Source organism: Antedon bifida, chromosome 4 (assembly GCF_963402885.1).
Source record: "Antedon bifida chromosome 4, ecAntBifi1.1, whole genome shotgun sequence".
In the NCBI taxonomy this organism is placed as follows: Eukaryota; Metazoa; Echinodermata; class Crinoidea; order Comatulida; family Antedonidae; genus Antedon; species Antedon bifida.
In genome coordinates this window covers 22,675,803-22,703,657 of record NC_136229.1, presented here as the reverse complement: position 1 = coordinate 22,703,657, position 27,855 = coordinate 22,675,803, and the positions used below count along the sequence as shown (strand labels likewise).

General features: G+C 32.6%; 2 protein-coding genes across 4 annotated transcripts in view; one reads left to right on the top strand and one right to left on the bottom strand.

Moving 5' to 3' along the window:
* The window catches only part of LOC144839771 (lipase maturation factor 1-like), an 80,229-nt gene that overhangs the window by 15,486 nt on the left and 36,888 nt on the right, over window positions 1–27,855 (bottom strand). For all 3 annotated transcript variants that reach the window (XM_078695256.1, XM_078695255.1, XM_078695257.1), the window contains one exon: window positions 27,032–27,094. The gene's annotated coding sequence lies outside the window, so the exon portion shown is untranslated. The remainder of the gene's footprint in view (window positions 1–27,031; window positions 27,095–27,855) is intronic.
* Window positions 8,461–11,241, top strand: LOC144839399 (uncharacterized). The gene is made up of 2 exons (XM_078694729.1): window positions 8,461–8,906; window positions 9,411–11,241. Exons 1-2 carry the CDS (start codon window positions 8,560–8,562, stop codon window positions 10,330–10,332), a joined length of 1,269 nt encoding a protein of 422 aa, XP_078550855.1. The 5' UTR covers window positions 8,461–8,559; the 3' UTR covers window positions 10,333–11,241.

Below are 27,855 nucleotides of genomic sequence, written 5' to 3'. Positions count from 1 at the left end.
CAAAACACAATTTATTTAAAAAATTATAGAAATTAGGTCAGAAGGCCTAATATCTATTTTTAGAAAATGCTATGATACCTGGTAAAATAAAATAAGAATATCTGGCATTGGTGCAGTGGGTATGACTTACCGTAGGACTCTTCACTCCTACACAACTTGATTGTTGGTATGGTTTATTTGTTTAATATTGTAGGCCTATTATTATTATTATTATTATTATTATTATTATTATTATTATGTTCATAACGTTGCTTTATGTATTTTGCTATTATTATTGTTATGTATTAAATTAAAATTGAAATGTACATGAAACTAAATTTATTGACTATACTGAAGATTATAAATAGATCTGCCGTGTCGTACTAAACACAAACTATAGACCTACATGCCTAAAATCTTAAATAATATAATAATAATAAATTTTCATTTTGATCATAATATTATAGAAGAGAAATTTTTCTTTTTCATTGATCCAATAGTAAGTAAATACCATTTTTAGTAGGCCTACTTTCGAATGGATCAACATTAACCAAAAAGAAAAATAGGCCTACAGTCCTACTTTAAAAAAAAATAAGCCTACATTCATGTAATGTAACAAACAACAGACCGAAGACAAACATACTAACGATTGACACTCGTCTAAATGGACCCGTCTAAAATAAAAGAATCCTCTGAATCTGAAAGCGGTCTGTAAAGAATGCCTTAAGGCGACTCAAGAATGGAAATGATTTCATAAATAACTATACCGCTAGTCAAAGCCTTTTTGTCAAGAAAGCAGTAAAATTAAGTAGACAATCTTATCAATAACTCGTCACAATAGCTCTCACAATTTGAACGTCAGACATTTATTGTTACAAATATAATAGAAAACAAAATAAATGAACAGGATATAATGTCATGTTTAGCCATCTTTGTTCAAAAGTATAATTGAGATAAAGAAACTAATAATAAGCATGGGTTGTTTTGGTGTTTATCCCGACAAATTGTATACAGGTAGAATACTTAAACTCGACTTCACCTGTGTAAAATCGATGAGAATAACAGAATCAACACAAATCCCACAAAATAGTTTATCGAAGTCGTCATAGGTTAACAATGACACACCCCTGCATCAACGATACAAATGGCTCTCAATATTGTACCCGCTGCACAACTCCATCGAACCCCTTCCCTCCACCTTACATCTCTCAGCACACATCTCTCCACATTAATATCAAACAAAAACTTAATGATACCGGTATTAAAATGCTGTTGTGAGAAAGTTGGTTTGATTTATTAACATAGGTATTATAGTTGCTACATTATTGATACTTAATGTGCATAGCATGTATGACTGTAAACTTCCGATGCCGAGTCGGTACTCACATTAAACATTATATGACATTTCGTCTAACCATTCAGTGTCACCTTTCCGCAAAGTTTACCTGTTAAAACGACCGACTTTCATCCAACCATGACGCCGATACCGACTGCTTGCAACAAATTACTGCAAAAGATTTGGAACATCCCCAAGAGAGACCGGACGATTTACGAAGGGCAGGCGGTGAAAGACAACGCAACAATTGCTGTGTGACGGCCTATCCATAGCACCATTAATCGTAGGGTCTCGCGAGATTTCTTGGGTCGATAGGGTTAGGTTTACCTCTAGATTTCACACCGTCTTCAAAGCTTTTTAGACCGGTATAAGTTAGTCTGGAGTTTGATGAAGGAAAATGCCAACATCACTACAAGCATTTATACATATTTACGGCAACCCATTACACAATAAATCGAGTCGCTAATTTGTAATCAAAACGTTTATGTCCCAGGGTACGGTACCGCAGTACCCAAATGCAATGTTGGTATTTGAACAAAAACACCGGCCGGTATCTATTAATGATACGGCACGGTTAGAAATTTACACAATTTATTCAGGTATTCATTTATTCAATTCAACATTATACCATGAGTAATAATAATTATTACTCCATGATTATACCATTAATATTTTAATTTCTGTATCCGTCACTGGTTACAGAAACATTTTGTTCCGGCGTAACAGGTGGGCGAATAATCGACGAAGTGTGTGTGTGTCATGGTTTCTAAGATCGGAAGTATACTTTGACGGAATCGGCGGAGTGAATCGAACCTTCACGATATTCGCCTATATTTCCTCCAACGCTTCCATTCGCTTACTTTTTAAGATATATTGTCCCCCTGAAAAAAATTAATTTTAAAAAGAATTGTTGAATAGGCCATTTTAGTATAAAATAAGTTATTCACTTTGACCAAGAATTAAATGGAGAAAAAATATTTACATGATAGGCCTAATATAAAAATAATAATTGTTGATTAAAATTCAATGTCTGTTTGTTCAATTTAACTGTATATTATTTATATTTTATAAGCGAAATCATGTTTTGTTTGTGGTAAAAGTGAATAACTTTATTAAAACTACAAAATTGCCTATTAAAAGTTTGATTGTAACATCTATTCTTATTTTTCTGTTGATCATATTTTAAATGTTACATCCCCTTAATTCAAAATTGGAACAAACCCACTCACTCAATTTTAAACATATTTTCATTAATAAACAAACTTTGTTTTCTTTCGTTTTCCATGCGTCGGTGTAAGGTAGTTAAGGTCTATTCAATTTTCCAAGTGAGAAATCGGTTATTTTAATTCAAATTGGAAAATCTGGTCGAACTCCGAGATATCACGTATTATTTAAAACTTAATACCTTTGTCTTGATGACGTCACTGTAAACATTTAAAAAAGTATTGATCCACTAAACCGAAAGCGTAGATATTGTCAGACATACTTTGTATTTTGGTCGAAATTACGCCTATTATGCATTTATGGATGGGGAAACGAAAGAGATGCATTGCTAGGCCTACGGTGGTCAGCTCAACTTCAAAGGCTGCAAAAGCGTTTCCGGTGCGGAGACACTTTGATGGTCAATGAGGGATATAAAGGTGCTATTTCCGGCGCACTCAATTGGCGACAACTAAAAACTATTGCGGGTGTTCTAAAATAAACAAATGCTGAGATATCGGCAATAACTTTAGCTAATCATTGAATTGAATGGAGGAATTACTGTAGTGCGGATTTAAATGACCGTGTCCCTAGAAATTAGGAATGGATCCACGGCAAGTCCCTGGCATATCAAATTGTAATTTGTATATCGCTTATTTACAAATTTTGACCTCCGAGTATCATTTGTCATAGTCATGATTTCCTTAAGCATTAAAAACATTAGTAGTTATAGGCCTGTATAAAACTGACTCCAAATAACGAGCGAAGCCATGATTCGACGTTTCGATCTTTATTTGATCATCAACAAGAATAAAACATCGTATATTTTAGAAATGAGGAAATAAATAGTATAGAACATGATTACTGCAATAAACAAAAATCAACACTGGAAAATACAGAATTTCAAGAATCACTTCCGCTGAATAGGAGTCCTATTTATAATGTTTATATACTTCCAGTTTAATCAAAACTATTCTTTCCTATTTGGCAACTAGTTACATTCCGTGGTTTGATTCTCGTAAATTAAACACAGGAAACAGTCACTAATTAGTAATAAAGAATAGAAATTACGAAATATGACTGTGAAAATACGGTATACGTCGTTTATTTTGGTTCAAAACTTGCTGACGCGTTAGAAACACATGTGAAGACGCTCGAGTCTGTCATCAAAATGCTAAAACACCGAATAAAATGTCAATTTGAAAAAGTGTGTTTATTTGGAGAAAACATTATAAAAGTGTCAATGGTATTAAATGTATCGGTTCGTTAAAAAAGTGACCTCGTTTTACTAGATTTCCACGGTCAACTTGGTCACAAAAATATGTCTATACGACACACTCAAACGAAAACTTTATTCGAGCAACGATTTTGGATGAGCGGCACACGCTTAAAAGATTAACAAAATTTATACATCAAAACTAACAAATTAAACTTAAGAAAAACGATCAGCAAGAAATTTAGATACATAAAATTAGTATTAGGCCCTACAGCTCAAAATTATTAGCTCAAAGTGGAGAGTTTTTCAAGACTTTCCGGTATTGAAACTATTGGAAAAGTATTTATAAATTGTATTCTGCCTACCTATCGCCCTGTGTTTATTTTAAATTCAAAATATCAAAACTGTAACATATTTTAATTGTCAAATTGTATTCGGTAATTAAGCTGAAAATATTGTAAAGCTCTGTCATCTCTTTCAAACTATGTGACAAAAAAATGAGATGTGCCCGTATATGGAAATGATGATGTCATATCACTTCCATATTTAAGCACCATTTGGCCACATCACACCTTTTTGTCAAACTAGTTTGATAGTGTAGACAGCGATTAAATTATATTGTTGTAACTTGCGCACTATAAATAAAAAGTTATGATAAATTACATAATCTTGAAAAATACCCTTTAACGATCGAAAAAAAAACAATGCACCTATTATTGATGACATCATAATTACGGATTTCTATGATCGAGACATAAATACTAAACCACAGTTGCATGACCCTCGTCTTGGTACGAGGATTTTTAATTGTCCGGTTAATAATAATATATGACACGTTCCCAGTAGTACATTTAGGTTTCGTTGGATTTTACAAACCCAATTCTACGGAATCAGGAAACATCGGGTTACAATATCGATATCCACAAACAAGTTGGTTATTTACATGGAAAATGATATTTATGTTAATTCTATTTTTCTACAAATATTAATATAGGCATACAATATGCACAATGATTTGGATCAGGTTATAGTTAAATAATATTTTTGAATAATATATTTGACGACAATTTGAGGACAGTAAAAGATTTTTTTCATCGTTGTTTTTTTTTGTCATATTTGATTGGGAGTTTTACTGTTGATTGAATATAGTTTTTTCCGTTGAGTATTACGGAGTATTTTGAGCGTTGAGATTGTTCTTAACGAAAAAGCTTGCGTTGTTAACGTTTTCTATTCGAATGATGTTCTGTTGAGCACAATCCCTTTACAATTTAACATTCGAATACAAAAAGTATTCAACGAATCATTATGTTGACAACGAAAGTTCCCAATCGAATAAGAAAAATGACAAAGTTGTAAATTAAATAAATATTAACACACGTTTGCAACCTACTCTTTCTTATTTGATTTAGTTAGAACTAACTTTGAATATTTCGGATGTGTCGATAAATGCTCACTAAAAGCTGTATGCCACTGCACTTACAAGTATGTGCGATCATGGAGGAAACTTGGTGTGATTAATGCAAATTCACACATACTGACCACGACTGGACCTTAAAGCTACCGCCATAAAAAGTACAGGTGACCACCACGTATTACGTAATTATATCAGCACGTATCCTAATAATACGTTAAGTGGGATTAGAGCGAAACACGTACCGATCCGGATACAATGGCCATATCAATAATAAACATAAATAAAAAAAATAAAATAGACTGGTAATGGTAAGATATAGTGAACACACAGCATGTGACAATAGTGTAATTATTTTATGACCGGATTTAAAAGTATCATGGCTTCATGTTGAGAACATTTAAATAGCGATTATAAGTATCTCTTGTCAGAACGATTTATATCGGATTAAGATTCGGCGGTCTGATTGAAGTAGTCACGTGATAAAGACAGATTAATGAGAAACTAATGACGTGGTAAATAGTAAAGTGATTTTATGTTAATTAACCGTATGCCTAAATGATAGATGTTCCGACATACCTAATTTACCGTAAAAAGCATTATCATAAAGCAATAATTTCGATACTGTATCTAATATACAGTCTTAAAACAAAACTGTATACCACAATAACATATTACAAAACAATTGAATAGTAAAGGTCATAATAAATATAATGGCATAAAAAAATGAGTTTTTGTATTTAATTTTAAACCACCCATACATTTTTAGACCACCCGTATCAACAACTGAACCGCAACAGCCTCTGCCATCCTGAAGGTCCGATGTACACCGAAAAGAACAGACGCTTAGGACCCTTCCACTACCCTTATGGGTATAGTTAGTGTCAAACACGTTGATATAAAGAGCAGTTCAATGAGTAAATCAAACATCTATTGAATCAATGTACCCTCAAAGGGGTAATGAAATTATCCATATTTCATCAGAATAGCCTGAGAACGAGAGAAACCGACTACTCGGAATATAAACAAAAATACCGCCAAAACGTGACAAATTGTAACATTTTACAACCGGATAATTCCATTTCGTGGCGAATGTTAACTAAACTCCAACGACCTAATGTTAACATACGCGGGCTAAATTACATACGTCTAAGAATTAATTCATTTTATTACATTTAAACATTTCATTTCTTCTCTAACTCTAGGCCTATTTCGATTATTATTTATATTAAAATATTTCAGCTAAATTTGACAATATACTAATACTATCGATATGAATGTTTTTTCATTTCCATGGTTTCATAAAGTAAAATCAATAGATTTAAAATAGATCTTGCGATCATAAAAATGTTGTAATGTCACCAAATCATTATTATACGAGTGTAAATATACCACACTCGAATTTGGAATTCGAAATAGCTTTTCCTCGTGGTAAATATTGTCGTGTATCTATCGTAGTCATAGAAAGGGATGCAACGGTAATTATAGTATTTTGGCAATCCTTTTTACAATAGAGATATTGATATTAACATTTACATGTTATAGAGGGCGTTGGTTTTTTCTAAAAGTCCAAAAGAATTGGCACGATGCCAAGTGTCACATTGAACTTTTAAGGCCTAAAAAAGGCTTGAAAGTTGACATGGGCCTTTTGCCACAGTAAACTTTAAATCCGTATTATGAAATAAAAACGACGTATTGAATTTCATTACAATAAAAATGAAGCTTGTCAGGGCAGTTGTAGGCCTACACAGCAAACACTGCGTCAATGAAAGTAAAATATTTAATAAATTGAGAACAGACAGAAGATGTTAGTTTGAACTTATAAGTACAATAATAACACGGTTTACCCATCCATTTTTTGCTACAATCGAAAAATGTAGTTTTTAGTCCATTATTGCTGACCTCTGCGAGTGTGACCGTCACAGATTTTTACATTTACGACATTAAAATGACCGCTAAACCTGGATTCAACGAAGCTAATAGTCACGTTATCGTTATTTAACCGTCTTTATACCGTTCTGTATCAATCGTCAGACCGTTTCTTAAGCCTATGAATCTATCAACAAAGTTGGCCTACAGTATGTAATTAAGCATAAATTTAAAGCAACATCAATTTATTTGGAAAGCGATCAGGACTTTTGCATGGCAGTTATAAATTATTTTAAAGAGATATTTTAAGGAATTTAATTAATAAATAAAAAATCGTCGAGAAAATAGTGCACTCTTTATAGGACTAGCTGACCGTGTGGATTTTATGCCCAGCCCCAAAAACCACGTAACGTAGTTGAAACATGAGGTGTGGCGTACAACTGATGCCCAAGGTGCGGCTGACGAGACCCGTATGGATGCCGATTTGAAAAACACCAAGCAACAAGGTAGGGCTAATATGCATCCACACCCCTTTAAGTTTAACATAACATATGAACCCCACAGTTCTTTCTTGCACTATATACTAAACTTATAATTTAGCAGAATTTCAAAGCTTTAAAGTTTACAGTTTGGCATGTTCGTACATTCACTAGCTGCTACCATTAAAATGTTGCTTACTGCCAATGTTTAAACCCGGACACTTTGCGCAGATCACAAGAAAATGTCTGGTTTTACTTTTAGATGCTCGAATTCCTAGTTACTTTTTAACAGTTACATAACAGTAAGTTAGCAGACAACCTGTATTCCAGAACAACCCCCACCATCCTCGTATTAATTAGCCCAAAACAACGTCATCATATTATAGTAATAACCTGTATTAGGCTCTTAATCATACGTTTGGCAAAACAACAAACAAGTAAACAACAACTGTATAGAAGAGAAGCTAGTGTTATAAACTGCTGTGTAATGTTGGAAACAAACCTACACACTCTATCATTCAAATAATATTTCTTATTTACTGTATCAGAGTTGAAAACAAAAAGACGCAAATGCACTACTATACAACTACTTCTGACGTCACGTCAGTATCGTATAAACCAGTCAGACAGATGACTCATCGGTAGGAATCAATCTGAAATCAGTTTAGTTTACTTTTCCATTCTAAACTATTGGGGTTAAAAACTGTACGTTTGTATATGTTTTTATCTACTTTAACTTTTCTTTATATATTTTTTACATTATTAATTATTACCTAAACTAATTAAGTATACACAGGCTTAAGTCTAGTTTCTTTCGCGCTAGCATTCCCCAGGGCAACTCTCTTTTGAAGTTGTGCAGTCTTGTTGAGTCACCGACAACGAGAAGTGACACATTTCAACCAATCAAAACAGTGATATCAGAATGGGGGAGGGCCGTAGTACTACTTCCTATATAAGTGTTGAGATTTTGGAATCAGTTAACAAGCTAGATAAACGTTGGCTAGAGTAAGACAATTTTAAGTCATACAGCTTTTTTTTCTGGACTATACTTAATAAACACTTCTTCAAGATGAGTTTAACCGATGAGAAAGAATTGGAACTAAGTTTAACAGAACGTTCAATGTCAATTGGTAGCGATGGTCCGAGCACTCCTGGTAGTGTAAGTGACGAGTCATCAGATGGGGAACAGAAAGACAGTATCCGGGATGCAGTTTCACAGGTACTTGAAGGCTACGATTGGAGCTTGGTAACAATGCCAACAAAACACGGAGGTAAAGATGGAAAATCTAAGCCACATATTAAGCGACCTATGAATGCATTTATGGTGTGGGCGCAAGCAGCTAGAAAACGTCTTGCAGATCAATACCCAAATCTACACAATGCTGAACTCAGTAAAACACTCGGACGTCTTTGGAGGTAAATATATTTTTCTTCTTTTCTTGTAAATAAATATCGTTAGAAATTTACTTTGCAGTGCATTATGATGCTTTTGCAACCCATGAACAATTTCTATAATCGTAACTTTAAATGTTTATTTCATTGATTATTTTTGCAAGAATATAATATATCAGTTCATTGACTTATAATTTTGGTTAAGTCTTTTTACTAGGAGTACATCTAGGTTATGCAAATAAAACTTTTCTCTACTGTATTTAAAATCTTGAAATGTTGAATCAATGGGACAAACTATTTACTGTAACACCTCTACAGATTGATTCAATAGAATAGGATAATCTATCACCTGAAGCACAAAAATTAAAGTCAATAACCAATGAACGTTATTTTACTGATCCATCGGCTATTTACTCTTTACAAGTATATTCAACAAAACTGTATTTTATTTTTACAAAACTATTTCAATGTACAATAAACAAACAATGTAACATTTAGCTAATCATACACAACTATTTTATCTTGCAGAAGTCTTTCTGAAAAAGAAAAGAAACCTTTTGTTGTCGAAGCTGATCGTCTTCGATTGGAACACAAGAAGAAATACCCCGATTATAAATATCAACCAAGACGCAGAAATAAGCCAGTTAAGAATGGTTGTCCACCAGACTCATCTCATCATCATCTCAACCCAAGCATTTTTAAGAACTTAGTACCAGATACCAATGATAGTATTGAACTACCATACAGAGGTACAAAATCATCTGCCCCAGGGCAACATGGACCACCAACACCACCAACCACCCCAAAAATTGATCCAGAAATGCCCCCAATGAAACGGGCAAAATACGATCGCATATCAAACGTTATGGATTTTCCAGTACCACATATGGCCGACTTTGTTGAGCCCAGCGAACTTTCAATGTATCTTCCATCTGCTAACTCAATGGCAAGTCCTAACATGAACTCAAGCATGACAGCCGTCTCAAAGTCTACACCACCTCCTTACAGCTCTACAGCATACACAGTTCTCACAAGTACTAACACTTCAACAAGGCAGGGACAAAACTGGATCAACAGAACTCAGGAATCAAGCTCACCCCTGAATCTTAGCAGTCCTAACCATCAATCACCACACCACGAGATGGTCAGTACCAATCAAGCAACATCATACGATAATATGAGCTCACCAGAACATCAACAACAAGCCTATGACTTCACACTCCAAAATGCAAACCAGTTTGAATATCAGTCTTCTAACTTCAACTACGGACCGAACAGTCCCCAGCATAACAACTTTTACCAATCACATACTGCACAGACTACACCATTGCCTAGCATGTTTCAGTTCCAGAGGTCACAGCGGTATATGGAGGTTGCCGACGCAAATTCTGTTGGACCAATTCTTCAGGACAGAACGTGGGATAATTACGCAGCAATGGCCAGATCTTAATAATCTATTTAGGCCAATGAACATTAATTATGCAAAACTTGTACAAATTGTATATAATTATAAACATAAATATGTATAAAAGTTTTTAATATAAGTACACTGTAAATTTCCTCACATGTAAATATTTATATAAGTTTGAGATTTAAAAGAGGGTGGTTTAAAAAGATCTATTTTTAGGATACAGTATTATAGAAATAATTTTATGGGACCAAGGGGTGTTTTCTAAATATTATTTTGGTAGGGTAATTATATCACCTTGATCTACATTTATCTTATATATTATAGTATGTTAATTTCTGAAATATTAACTATGCACAAGTAATGTTTTTGTTGGCGCTATGTTCATCTGCAACCGGATGATGAAAGTACAATTATTAGTTGTCTCGTGGGTGTAAATCCCCTTTGAGAAAATAGAACAAACTGCTAACAATCAAGTATTATATTCCAAAAAGCACACAGATATATAAATTTGATATTTTTATATAAAAACTATATGTGGCACTTGTCTTCCAATAATTAAAATCAGATATTTTTGTATGTTTAAACATCAATATTTTATGCAAATATTCTTTAAGTCTATTTGTACGTAATTTTATAAAAGGTGATTAAACTTATTTTATACTTAAGTTTTTTATAAATAGAGTAAACATCATAATTTAATTTTTTAAGGGATAAACATCATTCCAAATGTAACATTCTGATTTCTTATAAAATAACTTCAAACACTCCATAGTGTTTAAATAAGTTTATATAATATTTTGTCTAGTTTTGTAAATAAAACATTGTTTGTCGTGTTTTATAATTTTTTTAGAAAAGTATAATATTATGCAAATTGTATGGTTGGTCAGGTGATCTGATGACCATTTGTATCATACAGCATGGTAAATTATAATTTAAAACAAAAATGAATTTGTTTCAAGTGTTTGTTTCTTTTATCTGTTCAAAGTTGTTACGATAAAATACGAGAGAATGGTGATGAATTGTGCTATGGACCACAATACACTAACAAAAATGACTTGACAAACTCTGACAATGACATGGACAGAAATGATTTTCTTAAAGAAAACGAAGAACTACTGTATATCGATTATGATTCTGCATGGATTACCCACCAAACATTCTAGCTTAATTCTCATCTCCAGATTTCAACAAATACTGTATAAACCAAAAGATAGAACAAAGAAATCTCAGCACTTCTCCACCCCTACCTCTCCTATATTAAAATCTTTCCCATGATTCTCATACCGTGTATGAACATGTGCCACCGTTGTAAAAGTGTAGTTTCAAAAAATATTATTATTATTATTATTATAGGAGTACAAACAACATAACAATCGCCTGCTTCCACAACAACTGTTATACATACTACTGTATTTTTTGTTTTGTTTGTTTCTTCTGGCAATAAAATAATTTTTTTAAATGAGCGGAAGGCAAGTAAAACTTCAAAGTCTGAACAAAAACACAAAGAAAAAATGGGAAAAATAAAGCAATAATATCTATTATGAATATGAATAAAATAAAAAACTCTTTGAATGAAATTCATGCATGGTATAAAATTATACAAAAGGATATATCATACAAAGAGCTAATAACAAACTTCCGAAACAGTTTTTTTTCCTTTTATTACATTTAAAAGACTACCGCCTACTTTAGTAGACTTGGATTTTTGTTGGCGCTATATTTGTCTGCACCATCCTTATTATTCAAGTCATGCTCTGATTACTATTACTGTACTATCAAAAATATAGATACCTAGGACTTCAAGGAAAGGAAAATCAATAATACAGTGAATCCAAGAATATATAGCAGCAATATAAGCAATTCGCAAATTTGTCTGCAACGCTTTTAGCTTATGGAATAGGGCACTGCATATGTACCATTGATTTTCGGATGATAAAAAAAGATCTTGATTAAATATTTTCCATGAAAGTCAATATAATAGTTGCAATGAATCCAAGAATATATAGCAGCAATATAAGCAATCTGCAAATTTGTCTGCAACGCTTTTAGCTTATGGATAGGGTGCTGCATATGTCAGGATGTACCATTGATTTTGGGATGATAAAAAAAGATCTTGATTAAATATTTTCCATGAAAGTTTATATAGTTGCAAATTGCATTATCATAATTTTTACTTTTATTATTAAGTCTTTATTCAAATTTTAGACAAACTTTCAACAATTACAGATTGCTCATTCTTCTGAAACACATTCTTTGGTTGAATCTATGGTATTATATTATAACCAACAAAAAAACAATCAGAAGCATTTACAAAGTTTGTGAGCATTTTAATTACAATCATTACCACAGACACAACATAATAATATAACATGGAAAATAAAGTATGTACTACATTTGTGCATAATTACTACAACATGAAAATAAGTATGTGCTGAAACATGAAAAACAAAATATATTGCATTCTGACATCCTTAGTGCCACAAAAATAAAATATATACATAATACTCCATACAAACATGAAAAATAAAATTAGCTGCTACATTTTTGCATACTAATACAGTACAGCAGCATGAAAAATAAGTACTGTAGGTAAGTCTACAACATGAAAAACAGAAGTTTACTACATTTTGACATACAAAGTGCAACAAAAATAAAAACATAAATCAGCCAGCAATTCAACATTGACAATAATCAAAACTATATGAAATAAAATATAATACATCTAAAATACATGCAATTCTGGATTTACCATTTCAAGCTCTGTCTACACTATCAAACTTTATGTGAAAACAGATGTGATGTGTCCATATATGGACAAGATGATGTCATATCACTACCATATTTATGCATATCACTACCATATTTGGGCACATCACACTTTTTTTGTCAAACTAGTTTGATAGTGTAGCCAGAGCTTAAGATGAACTAATGCATTATTTGGGTTGCCTTATGCAAGTTTATACGCAACACACCTGTTGGCCATCTTTCCATATTACATCTTTATAGCATTAGAATAGTAGCCTTAAAGGTAAAATTAATAACTTTATTTAATTTACAAAACAAGATACAAAGTTGATTAGTGAGGTGTGAAACAGTTGTACCATTTTATTATTTTACATTATTTTCTCGAAGAATAAAAGAACAATGGCTGAACAAAGCGATATAACGGTATTTGATTGAACGCACGTTCAGGCATGCAATCGGTATTCACAAGCGAACAAATAGATTTTAACGTATTCTGATTTTCATTCTTTAGCTGGTTGACGTTTCAAACAAATGCTAAAATTCCACTCTGTAAAGCAAACAAAAATGTAACTAAATAAATTTGTGTATTGTTGAGGCGGTACGGTGGGTGTTCATACACTCTAATTGGTTAGAGTATCCATTAAGGTTTGATGACTCTATTCAATGATACAAAGAAGTAAATAAATTAAACGTGATTACTTCCCCATTCAAAATTACCAGACCAAGTGTGTTTACTGTTTTTAAGATCAATTAATTTTTATAAGGAAATCAGTCAATCGTTTTTGTTTTTTATCTTCATCCTTTTAATATGATATTGAATATTGCAGCCAATGAGGGTTAATAATCTAAACCCATGAGAAAGTTATGTTATTAGGAACGGATTAGGCGGGTCACAGGGGATGCTATTTCACAAATTGTTAGTATTCACATATTTAATTAATAATTTAAATTAAATTAATCAGTTAAAATCAACTTTTTTTGTTGCCAACACTATATATTATTATTATTGCACTGATGAAGGGCTAGTGTTGTCTGAAAGCTATGCAATATTTTGTTTTGATTATAGCTTTTTACTTGTTGATATAAAGTTTGCGGTACACCACGTATATTAGTTCTCACTCCTGAGGACGATCAAGCATATTGATCGAAACATCGAGTTCGAAACTCAACAGTCCTTCTCAGAACTAATATACGGGGTGTACCACAAACTTTATATCAACATTTGATTTCGCCACGCAAACCTTCAAATAATATTATAGCTTTTTACTTATTTTACTTTGTATCTCCATTGAGATCCACTGATACCCTCACAATTGTTATTTTTTCAGTAATTTGCCTTTTGATTATATATATATTAATTAATAAAATTAGTATTTTGCAGGTTGGTTTGGAATTACTTCTAATGCCTGTACATGTTTTTACATTGTACTGAGAAATATAAAAACACATAGTTCAAGGATTGGAAACTGAAAGGATATGATAAAAATCTGTCTAAAAGTAAAGTCAAAAGTTCTATATCTAAAGAATAGAATAATAATAGTTGTAAGTGGCATTGATGGTCCTCCAATGTCACCATGGTAATAAATGGCGGCTCTTCAAATAGGCAATAAAAAGGTCAATTTGAATTACAGGAAAATAAAAAATAAAATGCTGTAAGTTAAATAATGGAAGGAAATGTCTATTATGTAATTGATTGGTTTCTAAAGTAAAGTTTTGAAGTTTCAACTTTAGGCCTATGCAAGTCTATTATTAGTATTAAGTGTGATAAAGTTGTAAACTTAACTCTGTAACTGCAAAATAGACTACCTACTACAGTATAACTAATTGATAAGACCACCTATTCTAGACCCAATGCAATACCTGCACCTGGTGAGACACCCCCTGATGAGGACCATCAGAACAAATTTGACATTTAGGAGTAAAATACAGTCATACATAATAATAGTTAGCCTGAGCATTTGTTCTTTAAGAAAATACAGCACCTGTTTGAACCTACTGAACTTAATTTTAAGGGACCATCATCAAAAGACATTTAAGTTTAGGCTCAGCATTTAAAGCTAGTAGGACCTTGACATTGGTACAATTATCTATCCATAACATACCTCAGGCTCAAGGTTGTACATTGTAAATTAACCTGCACACATGATCAGTGATACTTATTACTGCATTAAACTTGCACCAAAATTAAGCACTACAAGATCTTATAAAAATTACAAATAATGGCATAAGTCAGTTTGATATTATCCATTTAGCACTTGATTATGTGTACTATATCACCACATACTGCATAATTTGTACGGTATCATACGTAACTTCTATAAATTAATACTGTACACATGTATCACATGTGATGCCTGTATCATAGGCCATAACCCTAACCAAATCAAATATACAATACAGAAAGTAAAGTAAAGTAGTTTTGTATGGTCAAAAGAACATGATGTACATATACATATTATTTATAATTGATTGGTACAACAGCTATGAGAGCTGAAGGGGTCCCAGACCATGAGCAGTCCAATGCAACTACCCAACTGGTGGAGTACTAATCCAGGGGTCACTGTATGTAAACAACAAACTTTAGACAACATAAATACATTACTTTACCCAAGGACACAAAAATGACCAGCGTGGGAACCAATGAGACGTAAAAACTGAACAAGGAAAAGATGAAGGAAGGAGAATGATATGAAGGAAGTTAGAAGTGGTTTGATTCGGGAAACACAGGATCAGAGTCAGGTGTGATAAGGTAAAACGACAATCAGCCTTCAACATCCTGGAGCTGACAACAAAATGTCAATTATGTATTACAGTGGGTCTATATATTATATCTAATTACTAAACAGGTTTAACTAATTATCTTTTGTAGAAGTACTTCGTGTAGAAATACTGTATATAGAAAACAAATATATTTTTCAAATCAGGAAGCATTACTTTAGCATTGTTTCAGTTAAGTAACTGTCAACCAGTCTAAAGTGAACAGGTAAAGCGTTAAGCAGGAACTAATTCAAAGACAACCGGAAAACTTAATAAGATCTACCTTACACAGTACTTAAACTGGCACTGCGGTCACTCGTTTTTATTTGATAGTAGGTGACAATACTTAGATAAGGATCAATTCTCACATGATTCTTTGGTAAACCTTTGAATATTGAGAAAAATGGTGAGGGCATGTCCTAACTGGCACCACAATTTATTTGGGGTTTTTTGGTCAAAACTAGACTGGAAGACAAATAACTTCTTTCCTACAAGATATTAACTTAAGTAGATCATCTGTGAATATTTTATACAAAAAAATTTAAAATTCATTGTAGGGTACTTTTAATTTTACTGTTTAACTTTATATATAACAGATATTATATTATAACAGAACATAAATAAACAAATAATATAAATAATATTAGCTTACAAATTGACGAGGTATGCAAATCTAGGTTCAGGTCACAAATAGAGGAAATACTTGGTATGGGTGAATGAACACAAAGCATGTTATCTTCTTTATTTCTCAATAATAATAAGAGGTAAATTATTGATTAGATCAAGTGTATAAAAAGTCAGCTTAAAATTGAACCCTTTAAAAGTGCAACAACTCAGCCCAATTGCCAGATAACACAGTATGATAACATATATTTAGTTGTCATTGGTGGAGAAATAAGTACTGTTCAGTTTTTTCCATGTTCAAATAAATGGTATCTATTGTCATCTATCAGTATCAATCATTTAAATTTGTCAATCACATCATTAATGAAGAGAACTATTATCCAATAGGAAATAATCTAAATGACAAAACAACAGATAAAGAAATGTTTTTACTAATAGAACTTCAGAAGTATTGATACATACAGATATTAAACTGGGCTTGTGGCGCAGTGAGTTGGACGTTCGAATCCAACTCTCGCCGCATTTCTTGTATCCTTAGGCAAGACACTTATTTTTGTCTCTCTCTATCCATGTATATAAATGGGTACACGGTTAGATCAAGACAAGACAATTTTGCACTGATTAATAGCTGCATTATGGGAAAACGTTTCCGTATGTGTTTCATCCAAAAAAAATGACCTGGGTAATATTGTGAAGCGCTCAGAAGCATTGTGCAATAAGCGCTATATAAGAATGAATATTATAATCATAATAAAGGATAAACCATCCTGCACGTTTCTTCTGTATAATCTTATATAAATATGTAATAGTACAGATGATGTACATAGTGTATATGAACATACAGGTGATATAGTAGGCCTATATAGCTGTGATATCAAAAGGTTTAACACCTGTACCTGCTGTTATTAAGAACATTATACCAGACTTTACAGCATAAACCAGGTCAATGTGTGACGTACCATCTGCACGGTGCTACACATCAGGAGGCAGGAATCATGGGATGTTTTACTGTGGGAATCAATGTGTGTTTGAGTGGGGTTTTATAATACAACATTAGTATGCTATCATAAATATGTTGTCTAATAAGGGACTTGTTTTCTCTTTGACATTACCAATGTTATTGTACAACTATAAAACTACTACCATATATGTCTTATCAAAGAAAAGGTACTTAAGGATTAATAAGGATTAAAGGAGGAAAAGTGATATCTTGATATTTTCATAGTATAGTGCCACTGATGGTTTATTAAAAATAATAAATACAAACAGTGCTTTGAGAATAGGAATCTAGCATGAATTGTAAGTCATTACCCCTCTGTTACTACATCATCATTCCACCTGGAAAAAATCCATCACACGATTATTATTTTAATAATTCCTTGAATATCTTATCGGGAAAATCTATCAAAATTATTAAGTCTACAACAAATACTTAGAATATCGACGACCACAATTTGTTTTGTACACTTCCTTCCTAAAAACATAACATGTATATTAGCTTAGCTCTGTTTACACTATCAAATTTGACAGAAAATGTGTGCCCAAATATGCTAGTGATATGCTCAAATATGGCAATGATATGACATCATCATGTCCATATATGTCACATAAAGTTTGATAGTGGAGACAAGGCTTTACAGAATAGAATAAAATTAGTTTGAACTACGGACTGTTTTTGTATCTGAAGTAAAAGAATTACAATAGTAACACCTTATCTGTTACCAGGATGAAATTTCAGTTATTCTAATATTTATGTTTGAAATTGAAAACCAAACAAAAGGTCAAATACTATTTTATAACAACTTTGAGGTAATTAGTTTCCATCAAAGAAAACACCAGTTTACGAAACTAAATTAATTGTTTCAATTTTCAAAGTTAAATGTTTTTATTTTGGGTTTAAGTACCACACATTAAGTTACTTGATCTACCAGGCAATGTTAAGGCTAATTGTGAGAAACGTGCCTATGGCAAATCAAAAGAGACTCAAATGCAATGTTAATATTCCACCATATAAAAACAAGGTAACGTTCTTGACAGTGTAACCTGATATCTATCCAACACTGTCAGAAAATCCAGGCATCAGTGGAGAGCCTACCTTTTCTGATAGGTATCCAAGCCAGGGCTATGTTTTGATTAAAAACAACGGTGTTACGTGGACCGTTTGCTGGGTTATGAAAACTAGGCCGGCAGCAGGAAATAAGATTCAACTCATTGGGAGTAACGATCGGCAAGTTGGAGGTGATGTACCGCTGTGATTTCAACGAATTACCTGGCGATCCTCTATACCAGACTTCCTACTAGGACGGTCTGTTAGTTTTATTTGCATGATGTCGCATTGATGATGTTTCAAGGGTTGGGGGCCTAGTACTCAGCCATTACCTTATGACTTTAGTTAATCAGATGCAAATGCAATAATTATATCAACATTTGTTGAACTATGAACCTTTGTCATGCCGCCAAACTTCATTCGTAAAAATAAGTTAATTTAAAACAAATAATACAGGTAGTTTAACAAAACAGGCTGATTAATTGGGTTCTTCATTTTGCTTTTTCTGATCAACTGAAGCATTGACAACCGATATACATCAAGAATTGAATTGTCAAAACAATAATAAAAGACACAAAATACAAGATACAATACTGTATACATTAAGAAAATGATAAAATACTGTATACGAATACTATAAAATCAACCTCAATATTCCAAAGAAAAAAATGAGTTGAACCAACACCTCTCCTTTGATTCCTTTTTAAAAATGTGGGGTTCTGTCATAAAATGAATATGTCATTATACATTATTAGTACAGTTATCTAATAAAACAAAAAGTGATAATAAAGAACTATCATCTATTCTTTGAACCTGTTATAAAACAAGCCGGTAGCCAGGAATTTTACAGAGGGTTCGTTTTTTCCAGAAAAGAGAAAAAATAGTCATAAGATAGGATAGTTAGGCCTATTTACCATTACTTTCGTTGCTGGTTTCTAGTTGAAAGGGCACGTCAGGCAAAAGAGTGGTTTGTTTGGGTTTTCGAAATGTTGCGGTTTTACCGTTAAAACATGACTTCCTAGGATCTGTGCAAGTGCCAAAAATCCACAAATAATTTTCCATGAACTTTAATAGGAAGTTATTATCCATCTTAAAGTATACTATAGATTTATATTCCTTTTGTAAAATGCTTGGCCAACAGCAACATTCCAAGTCACACTAACATAATGTTTCTATTCATCCACTTAAAGCTGAATTATTGCTTAGTAAACTTTGTAAATTCCTGTTAATTAAAGAACTACATCTTTGGCACACGCAACTAAACTACAAATTTATATCTTTGCAAACTTCTTTCATCATGGCAAATTCCTGTTAATTAAAGAATTGCATCTACGGCACACGCGAAGTAATCGAGGGAGCAAGAAGGACGTCAAATCCACAGACGCTTTTTATATCTGTTAGCTATAATTTTGACTTATTAAGTGGATCTGGATTTATAACCACTTCTTTATTAAAATACATTCCAGGTGATTTCGTAAATTATTACTCTTTGGTAAAAATTCTTAACAAAATTGTAATTTATTATAATTACAACCAAATCTAGATCGATCTGCCTGCTCCTAAATTGGGAATGACACACTTGATGTTAGTGACCTAGGTTAGGCTAGATGGAATTGAAAAGCATTACCGAATCAAGTTATTGTGGGATACTCTTGAGCCCACGTGGGGTTGTGGCACAAGCTAGCTAGCAGTCATAATAAACCAGGCTACAATTCATTCCTCTTTTACCGTCACCCTAGTGGCCTTACCTCCCCTGATAAACAGCAATGGAATCTGTACTACTTCAATATTTTATGATTTTTACTCTCAAGGGTGCTGATGAATTGATAAGGTATTTACAAATTCTGGTTAAAAATGTTACCTTGTCATGGCAAATTACCAAAAAGTATTTTAAATAGACACAAAGACAAATAATTGTGTCAATGTCCAATCATGCCTAATAAGCAACAAACTAAAAAAAGGTTAAAAATAAAGTTTTTGACATTGAAACGGGTTTAATCCAGGAAATATCATTGTTTAATATAGATGGTATAGAGAAGAGAGGAAAGATATATACATTGAGATCTGCAGTGGAATTTGCATGAACAACTTAAAATAAATAAATAAATAAATCGTGACAATGTTCAATATCACACAAAATATCAGAAACAAAATCTGTGCTACTGTATTCTTCTTAGGCACCAGATATTGAAGTAAAGGTTGCAAAATTAAAAACAAATGGGCTAAATCAAATAAACAAATTCCATAATTGAAAAACAAATTGAACAACTTACTGCTTGATATAACTTGTCACCATGAACAAATGGTTATGACAAAAAGCCCTTAAAGAAACAAATACTTAATTAAAGACCTGAGGTACACAAAATTAACACTTATCAAATCCATCATTTAGCTGATCAATGCTAATGTTATTGCAGAGTTCTTTTTGTTCAAAATATGGGTAAACGTTTAATAAATTGAATTTAGATTATTCAACATACCTTGTTAATTTGCTTGGCACGAGACACCCAGTCTAATTGGCGCATTTAATTCTGAAGTATTATTACAAATATCAATATCTGCTTAATTTTTTTAATGTAAATTAGCTTTAGGATGTTATTGTAATATTTTAAAATTGATCAAAGCCGTGAACATCACTCAACACACTAGTGCATGGTGTAAACAGGCATTTAGCAATGAGTGATCTTTTATTATATTTTACATACCTACAAAATTCATTTATATTAAATGGAATTTTCTTCTATCTTGAAATACTTGCTACAGGGGAAAAAATTGTGTACATACATGGGACAAACTTACAAAAAAGTTTTAACAAAAGATTGTCCAAAGTTTCTACTACTCATTTACTGTTTACTGTGTTTAGGCTGGCCCAACTCATTTGGAAACTAGCAAGGGTGTCTAAATTTGGGCAGCTTCAAGATCAGCCCAGAGCATCTATATTTATCATTTTTCGGCCAAAAATCTAAATGAGGTCTTTGGAGGAAAAACTGTAACTGCACTAGTTTCACTTTGTGCATAATTACAGTTGACATTGAACAGTTACAAAACTTAGATGTACATCACTGGAAAGATAAACAGAACTTTCGTCACACTTTATGATTCTACAGATAATTAACTAACTTACAGGTGAATATCCAAGCGGAACTAAAAAAGCTCTTTCAAATAGGATTTTACGCTCATTTAATCTAACCTTTGTAGAGTTGCTCCTCAGAACAATGTCAATAAATACAGTTATTAATTTTTATTCACGTTGCATACCTTAGAACCGCATCTGTAGAAATACTCCGTGTGCAAAACACTCTGATGTATTTTCAATCATTACTGACGTGAAATGTCGTTTAGAGATCAAATTGACTGGAAAAACGAGACGCAAATAGTACAGGTAAACACGTATCTGTGTTGATTTGTACCCGAATAGCCTTCAGAACCAAACTTTAAATTAGTGTTAATTTAACTCAACGCTCAACAGCGCACAACTTTCAATGAATAAGTATCAATTTCAAGCCAAAAGTTTTGTTGCGGATTTAAGTGAATTTTATTCATTCTTTCTGCATGGTTATCTAATGACTGAATCTGCTGCACGTCCAGAGCCGTCATAATGCGTCAGCATTTTCTCTTGGCCACCCCCCTTAATTTATTAAGAAGTATTTCCAGAGTACAAATCTTACTTTAATATAAGTATATAGCATTAATTCTGACTAAACAATTTTACTGTTAGTAGCATGGTGGTATAAAATAATAACATAATATTTTGTTCTGTATAAATCTTGCACAAATTGAAATGATTTGTTTACTCGCACAGTATAAAGAGAGTGGAGTTGTGGCTTGGTGGTTATGATGCTTGGCTACCACTCCAGGGGTCCTTGGTTCAAGTCCCGTCACGTGTCAGGATTTTTTCTAAGGACAAAATTACAACTCCACTCCCAAAGAATTGTAATAAGACTTTGTTTATGAGGAGCATCTTGTGTATGTTTGTCTTGTGAACCTCTGAGGGTCCCTAATGATCAGCGATTTGAATGAATTGCAATTTGGCATACAATGTTGAACCCTCTGAACATTAGTATACACAGTATATAAAAGAGTTTTAAGGTCTAACACTTAGACTAAGTGTGCATTTTCTGAGGTGACCAATAAAGGTTCATGTTCTCAGGGAGCTGTGGTTCTGAGGACATGCACTTCGGACCACAAATCCTGCATCCACCCCAGGGCATGCTACTAAAGGTAATAAATGCCCTACTTAATATCTATAAGGAAATATATAAATTTATACATTTATGGAGAGATTGTTCTCCTGCGATAATCCCCTTTAGCTATTAAGTCTAGCCTCTTCCTAAATTGATTCTTTTCACAACTTTATTGTCTCCATGAATTACCAGTTAAAAACGGTATAATAGCTATCGTATACCAGGGTAAACACATACTTTTCGTCCCCATAATGCAGTGAAAGGGGGTGATTTAATCGCCATTGTCCCTATTGTATTCTTTTGTCCAACAAATTACACAAAACCATAAATACCTGTTTTGTGTTCATTGTGCAGGATACAAATGAAATGTTTATTCAGGACACAACAGGTTAAGATTAAAGACACAGGTAACGAAATGATGCGAGATAAACCTTTTATGAAGTAACGGCTAACTAAAAACCTTTTGTTCTGTTTTCCACTACTATATTCTGTGGTGCCGCGATGTCTAAGGAGTAAAAGGGTTTTGAAAATTTAATATTATAATAAAGGAAAGTCTACAGTTTGAAAAGTCATAATGATTACCTGGAAAAAAGGGAAACTACAGTAATGTAAAAATAGTTTAAAGATTGCAAAAATAGAGTACATTATCATTCATGATGACAATTGACAATTGGCAAATTATAATGGTGACAGTGGTAGTTACTTAATACCAATTACATCGAACCACATCATTAAAATATGAATGCATATATATCTTTCATTGTACTTATTTCCGATTCATAGACTTAACCAAATCCATATAGAGACATACTTGTATTATAGTACTATAGAAAGGGGTAAATCAAATGTTTCCTGTGGCTTAAGAATATATACCAGTGCTTTAAGTTCTGAGTTGGGATTCAGTGCTTCTATATTGGTGGAACTAAGCCCAGAGTTATGTGTTAAGCCCTACAAACTATAGTGAATCATACACTTTTGAAGGCAAATTTACACAGAAGAGTGTCCGCTCTGTGTCATGTAATATAGATTCTATATTTTTATTACCATTACCGTTCATCTGTGTAAATTGGCCTTAACAGACACATGATATTGATTTTCTGTTTTTGTGGTTGTCGGTGGTACGGTTTGTGTTTGGAATGGTTTCTTTTCCTAGTCCTCGAGACCAGTCACATGACCAGAAGGAAGAGAATGTTTATTACGTATCATGTCCTGACTGTAACCATGTCTTTAATATACAAATAAATAATAATGACATACCTAAATATTAACCACCAAAAAAGAATCAAACCGGAAATACTTTGAATATTAAAATAATATCATACAATCAAAAAAACAAATAACTGGTCTCCAGTATGTCTAGAAAATGTTATATACATATGAAATTCTCTTTGCAAATTATCCATACCTGGCAAATACATCAGTAAAATGAATACGAGTAGAGAAATACTACGCTATACAGTAGTCAAGTCACACAAGCGAAAAAGAAACTCAAGCAGACATACCATAATTGATTCTAATTTTAGTGATTAAAATACTAAAGCTGATTTAATATTGATTAAATTAAGTTAATGGTATGTTGTGATTTTGTAAGTGCGGGCATTCCATATTAGTTACATACACACTTGTGCAAACCTTATGTGTCAACAGTTGTTTGTGATGGATGTCTGCAAGGCATTCATTCTGTGTCTTTGTACCTTCCTTCAATACAATTTTGTAAACTTCAAAAACCCAAAATAGAACTTCTATAATGCCATAGGCAATGGAGAACAGATGAATAGCGGAAACAGAAATATAATTTCATTTATTCAATTCAGTTTATTATTATTTCTATGCTATTAGGGTGAGATGAATGTACGAATGGTCGTCACAGTCAGCTTGTTGACTGTGAAAAAGAGAATACAATCATTTTTATACTCTAATGTACAATAGAAAACATAGTTGCAATAATATTATATATACATTGGATTACAATTGTTTAAATAATAAATACATACATATGTAGGCCTACAAATAAAACAATATTGGATTAATGTAATGGGTTGAGGTAAAGCATGGAGTCAAAGTACCTTTGTGTACAATAATATTGTAGTACAGTAATTGGTAGTAAAGGACTAAAGTACTTTATTAAATATTTTCGCAATTTTGCAAAATCACAACAGTTTAAGCTGCAAGATTTATGCTTTACTACAAGTTTTACCATAAATATGTATCAACAAAGTTAATTGAGTTTGTACTGGAAATTAGATATAATAGTTGGCTCATACTTCAGTTTTTTAGATGTGATAAGATAAATAAGTGTTTTGGGGTCATTGTACACAGTTGGTTATACGGATACTGTTGACACAAGAGGTACCCATTAGTACAAGTAAAATCTACTTGCAAGAAACGATTACCAACTACACTGTTGGATATGCCTTGTGGGCGAAAGTCAACCCTTTAAGCTCCCTAGGAGCCCAGGCTAAGGAAAAGTTCACCGCTCTAGGCACCTTTGGAACGATCGTTTCCCCTAACGAAACCAGCAGAAGACGAACACAGTGACACACCTTGATAAACCACGACTTCTCATGTGCCGCCCGGAACCGCATACACGGTTCGTGACAATGGTCAGCAATAATCGCGACATCAATTTTTGATTAGCCGCAAGTAGAGGGTACTGTGAACAGTGGAAGTCTCCGTCGGAGGCTATGAGGTCAATTCTTACCTGTAGCATGATGACACATAATTCATCCAGGGACTTTATTTTAAAGAGAGTTTGACAGACTAATTAATAAGTACACTACTTCCTCATCTTACCACATATTACACAACTACCAGTTCACATGTAACATTATGCTTGAATCTCTAAATACTATCCATAAAAAAATTAGAACGATAGCTATATCATTTACATGCTATACGACCAATAACCATATATGGCTTTTAAGATGGAATAACACAGATGATGAAAACACATACAACAACGCATCAAGTTGAAAAAATAACCAATATAATAGCAATCGGGTGTAATTAGAAGTTTCAATGTATTTGAACGAAAGGGTTGGGGTTACTTTTCTGTGTGTCACACACACAGAAAAAGAATTACACATATTAGTACTTTTATCATTGGACAAAACACAACTGCTGATTACTCTTAAATGTTCTAGTTTTTACTAACCAATTTTCATTGATATTAATTTGTGTAATTGGGGAACAATTTATCCACTTCTGATTGATCAGCCGTTATTATTAAAAATGTTTTTTGGTAATCAAGTAAACAAAATGAGTTATTATCTAAAAACCATAAACTTATAATTCTTGTCAAATTAAACATTTGATTTAGTTTGTACTCAAAACTGCTGCATTTCCCCCATATTTTCAAATGAATGACATTAAAGATAGAATAACGATAATAAAATAGAAAATTATTATAAGATGTCATTTTATTTGCGCTAATTAAATACAGTATATATGCTAATTAAATAAATGTACACTAACAGTTTATAGGAGATTTGAAGGTAAATCCAGTGGTGATTCACACTTGCAGACTCCTTGTGGGCGTCAAGCAGAGTAATTACACGACTGATAGTTAATTAGTTATACTTGCAATGCACGCGCCGCAAATCAAACACCGATATTCAGAAACCAATCCTCAATTAACAACATTGTACGTTATGACAAACTGTGAAAACAATGATTATCAGATGGTGATTGGCTGTTCCTAAATGACAAATCATCAGCAACGATTAATCTGTGTTTGCCCCGGGAACAAACCATGGTTTGTTATTCTTCTCTCTTTGAAAACGATAATTACTTTACTCTCATGTTTCTTGCTCGTTTTATCCTCTCGCTTACCAGCTTGCATCAACAAACGCAGATGATTTTTCTTGTTAAAGTCATCGAATGTCTGCAAACCCTTTGAATTGTCACGGCTTTTTTTGGAAATTAAACAATTCGATATTCCTTGCTAATGGTGGTGTAACAGGTTCCGCAACCGACCAATGGCACGGTAATTAAACACTAATTTTAAAGACATTCATGGACCACATGTAATGTCTTAAGGCCTATGGGTAGATCACAATGACAATGTATTCTTAAATTTTGTTTAACTTAATTTTATATCCGCCTTCTTGTCTCCCTATCCTAGTCTAACCAAGTAAAGGGTGTGCTATTACCATGGTAACAGTATGTAGGTCTCGATTCTTTCATTTTATTAGTTCTACTAAAAATGTGTCAAGGGACTAAAAACGTCTTTGATCAGATAAATCTAAAAATACATGATTGATACGGACATTTCTATTGTTTTCCTAGCTAAAAATAAACCACCAATTTGCATTGAATTAAATTCAAGCATTTATAATTAAATTTTATTTGTATTAATGATTTTATCACAAACATTACATACCTCTTCACGTGGGTGTCTTTCTAGCCTTGGATGTCACAGGAAGGCTGGCACCGTTACAGTGTCCTACATTTAAAAAATTGTTGCAAAATTATTCCAAAGAAATTAATAATTTGAAGACATTTGTTTTAAAAATAGAATCTATCAAAAAGGTGCAGACCCAGGATTTCTTAGGCGAGAGAGTGCTAACATATAATAATAATAGTCTGTTAAAAATAGATATTAAAAAGGAGTCTTTGTGTAGTAATTTGTGTTATTGTTTGTATTAATATGAAATTTTGTTTAAAATTAGTTCATATTAATTTTATCTGTCAAGTGGTGTTCATAGCTACTTCCCTGAATCCACCTTGTATAAATTATGACAAAATAAAACACAAAACAAGTCTGTATCTATATGTATGAATATTAAATAGAAACTATACATAGATTTTATGCTATATATACACATGGCCTCAGTGTGAGAATGTGAATATTTTATTCAATGATATTAAACTGTCTATTTAAATATACACGATGATACACTTACACATACAACTATTATTGTTCCATTTTCTTTACAAGTTGCATGTAGATCAAGGTATGTTACATGGTGAGACATGATATTTATAGACATTGATATAATTATTGATATTCATAGACTTCTTAAAATAGCTTTTTCTCTCTGTGTAGAAAACTCCCATTTATTTATATATGTTACTATTTATGGCATACTTTTTGTTAGAAACTATATTCGACCTGCCAACATACAATATACTGGTTTTCAATACACTTTAACAAAGTATTTCACAGAATAAGATAAAAAAACACAATATTACTATATACCATTT

What these genes read in the sequence shown, in the direction of transcription:
- LOC144839399 (XM_078694729.1), top strand. Translation starts at nt 8,560, where the DNA reads ATGAGTTTAACCGATGAGAAAGAATTGGAACTAAGTTTAACAGAACGT. An exon ending in ACACTCGGACGTCTTTGGAG is followed by an intron (nt 8,907 to 9,410) that starts GTAAATATATTT and finishes TTTATCTTGCAG; the next exon opens with AAGTCTTTCTGAAAAAGAAA.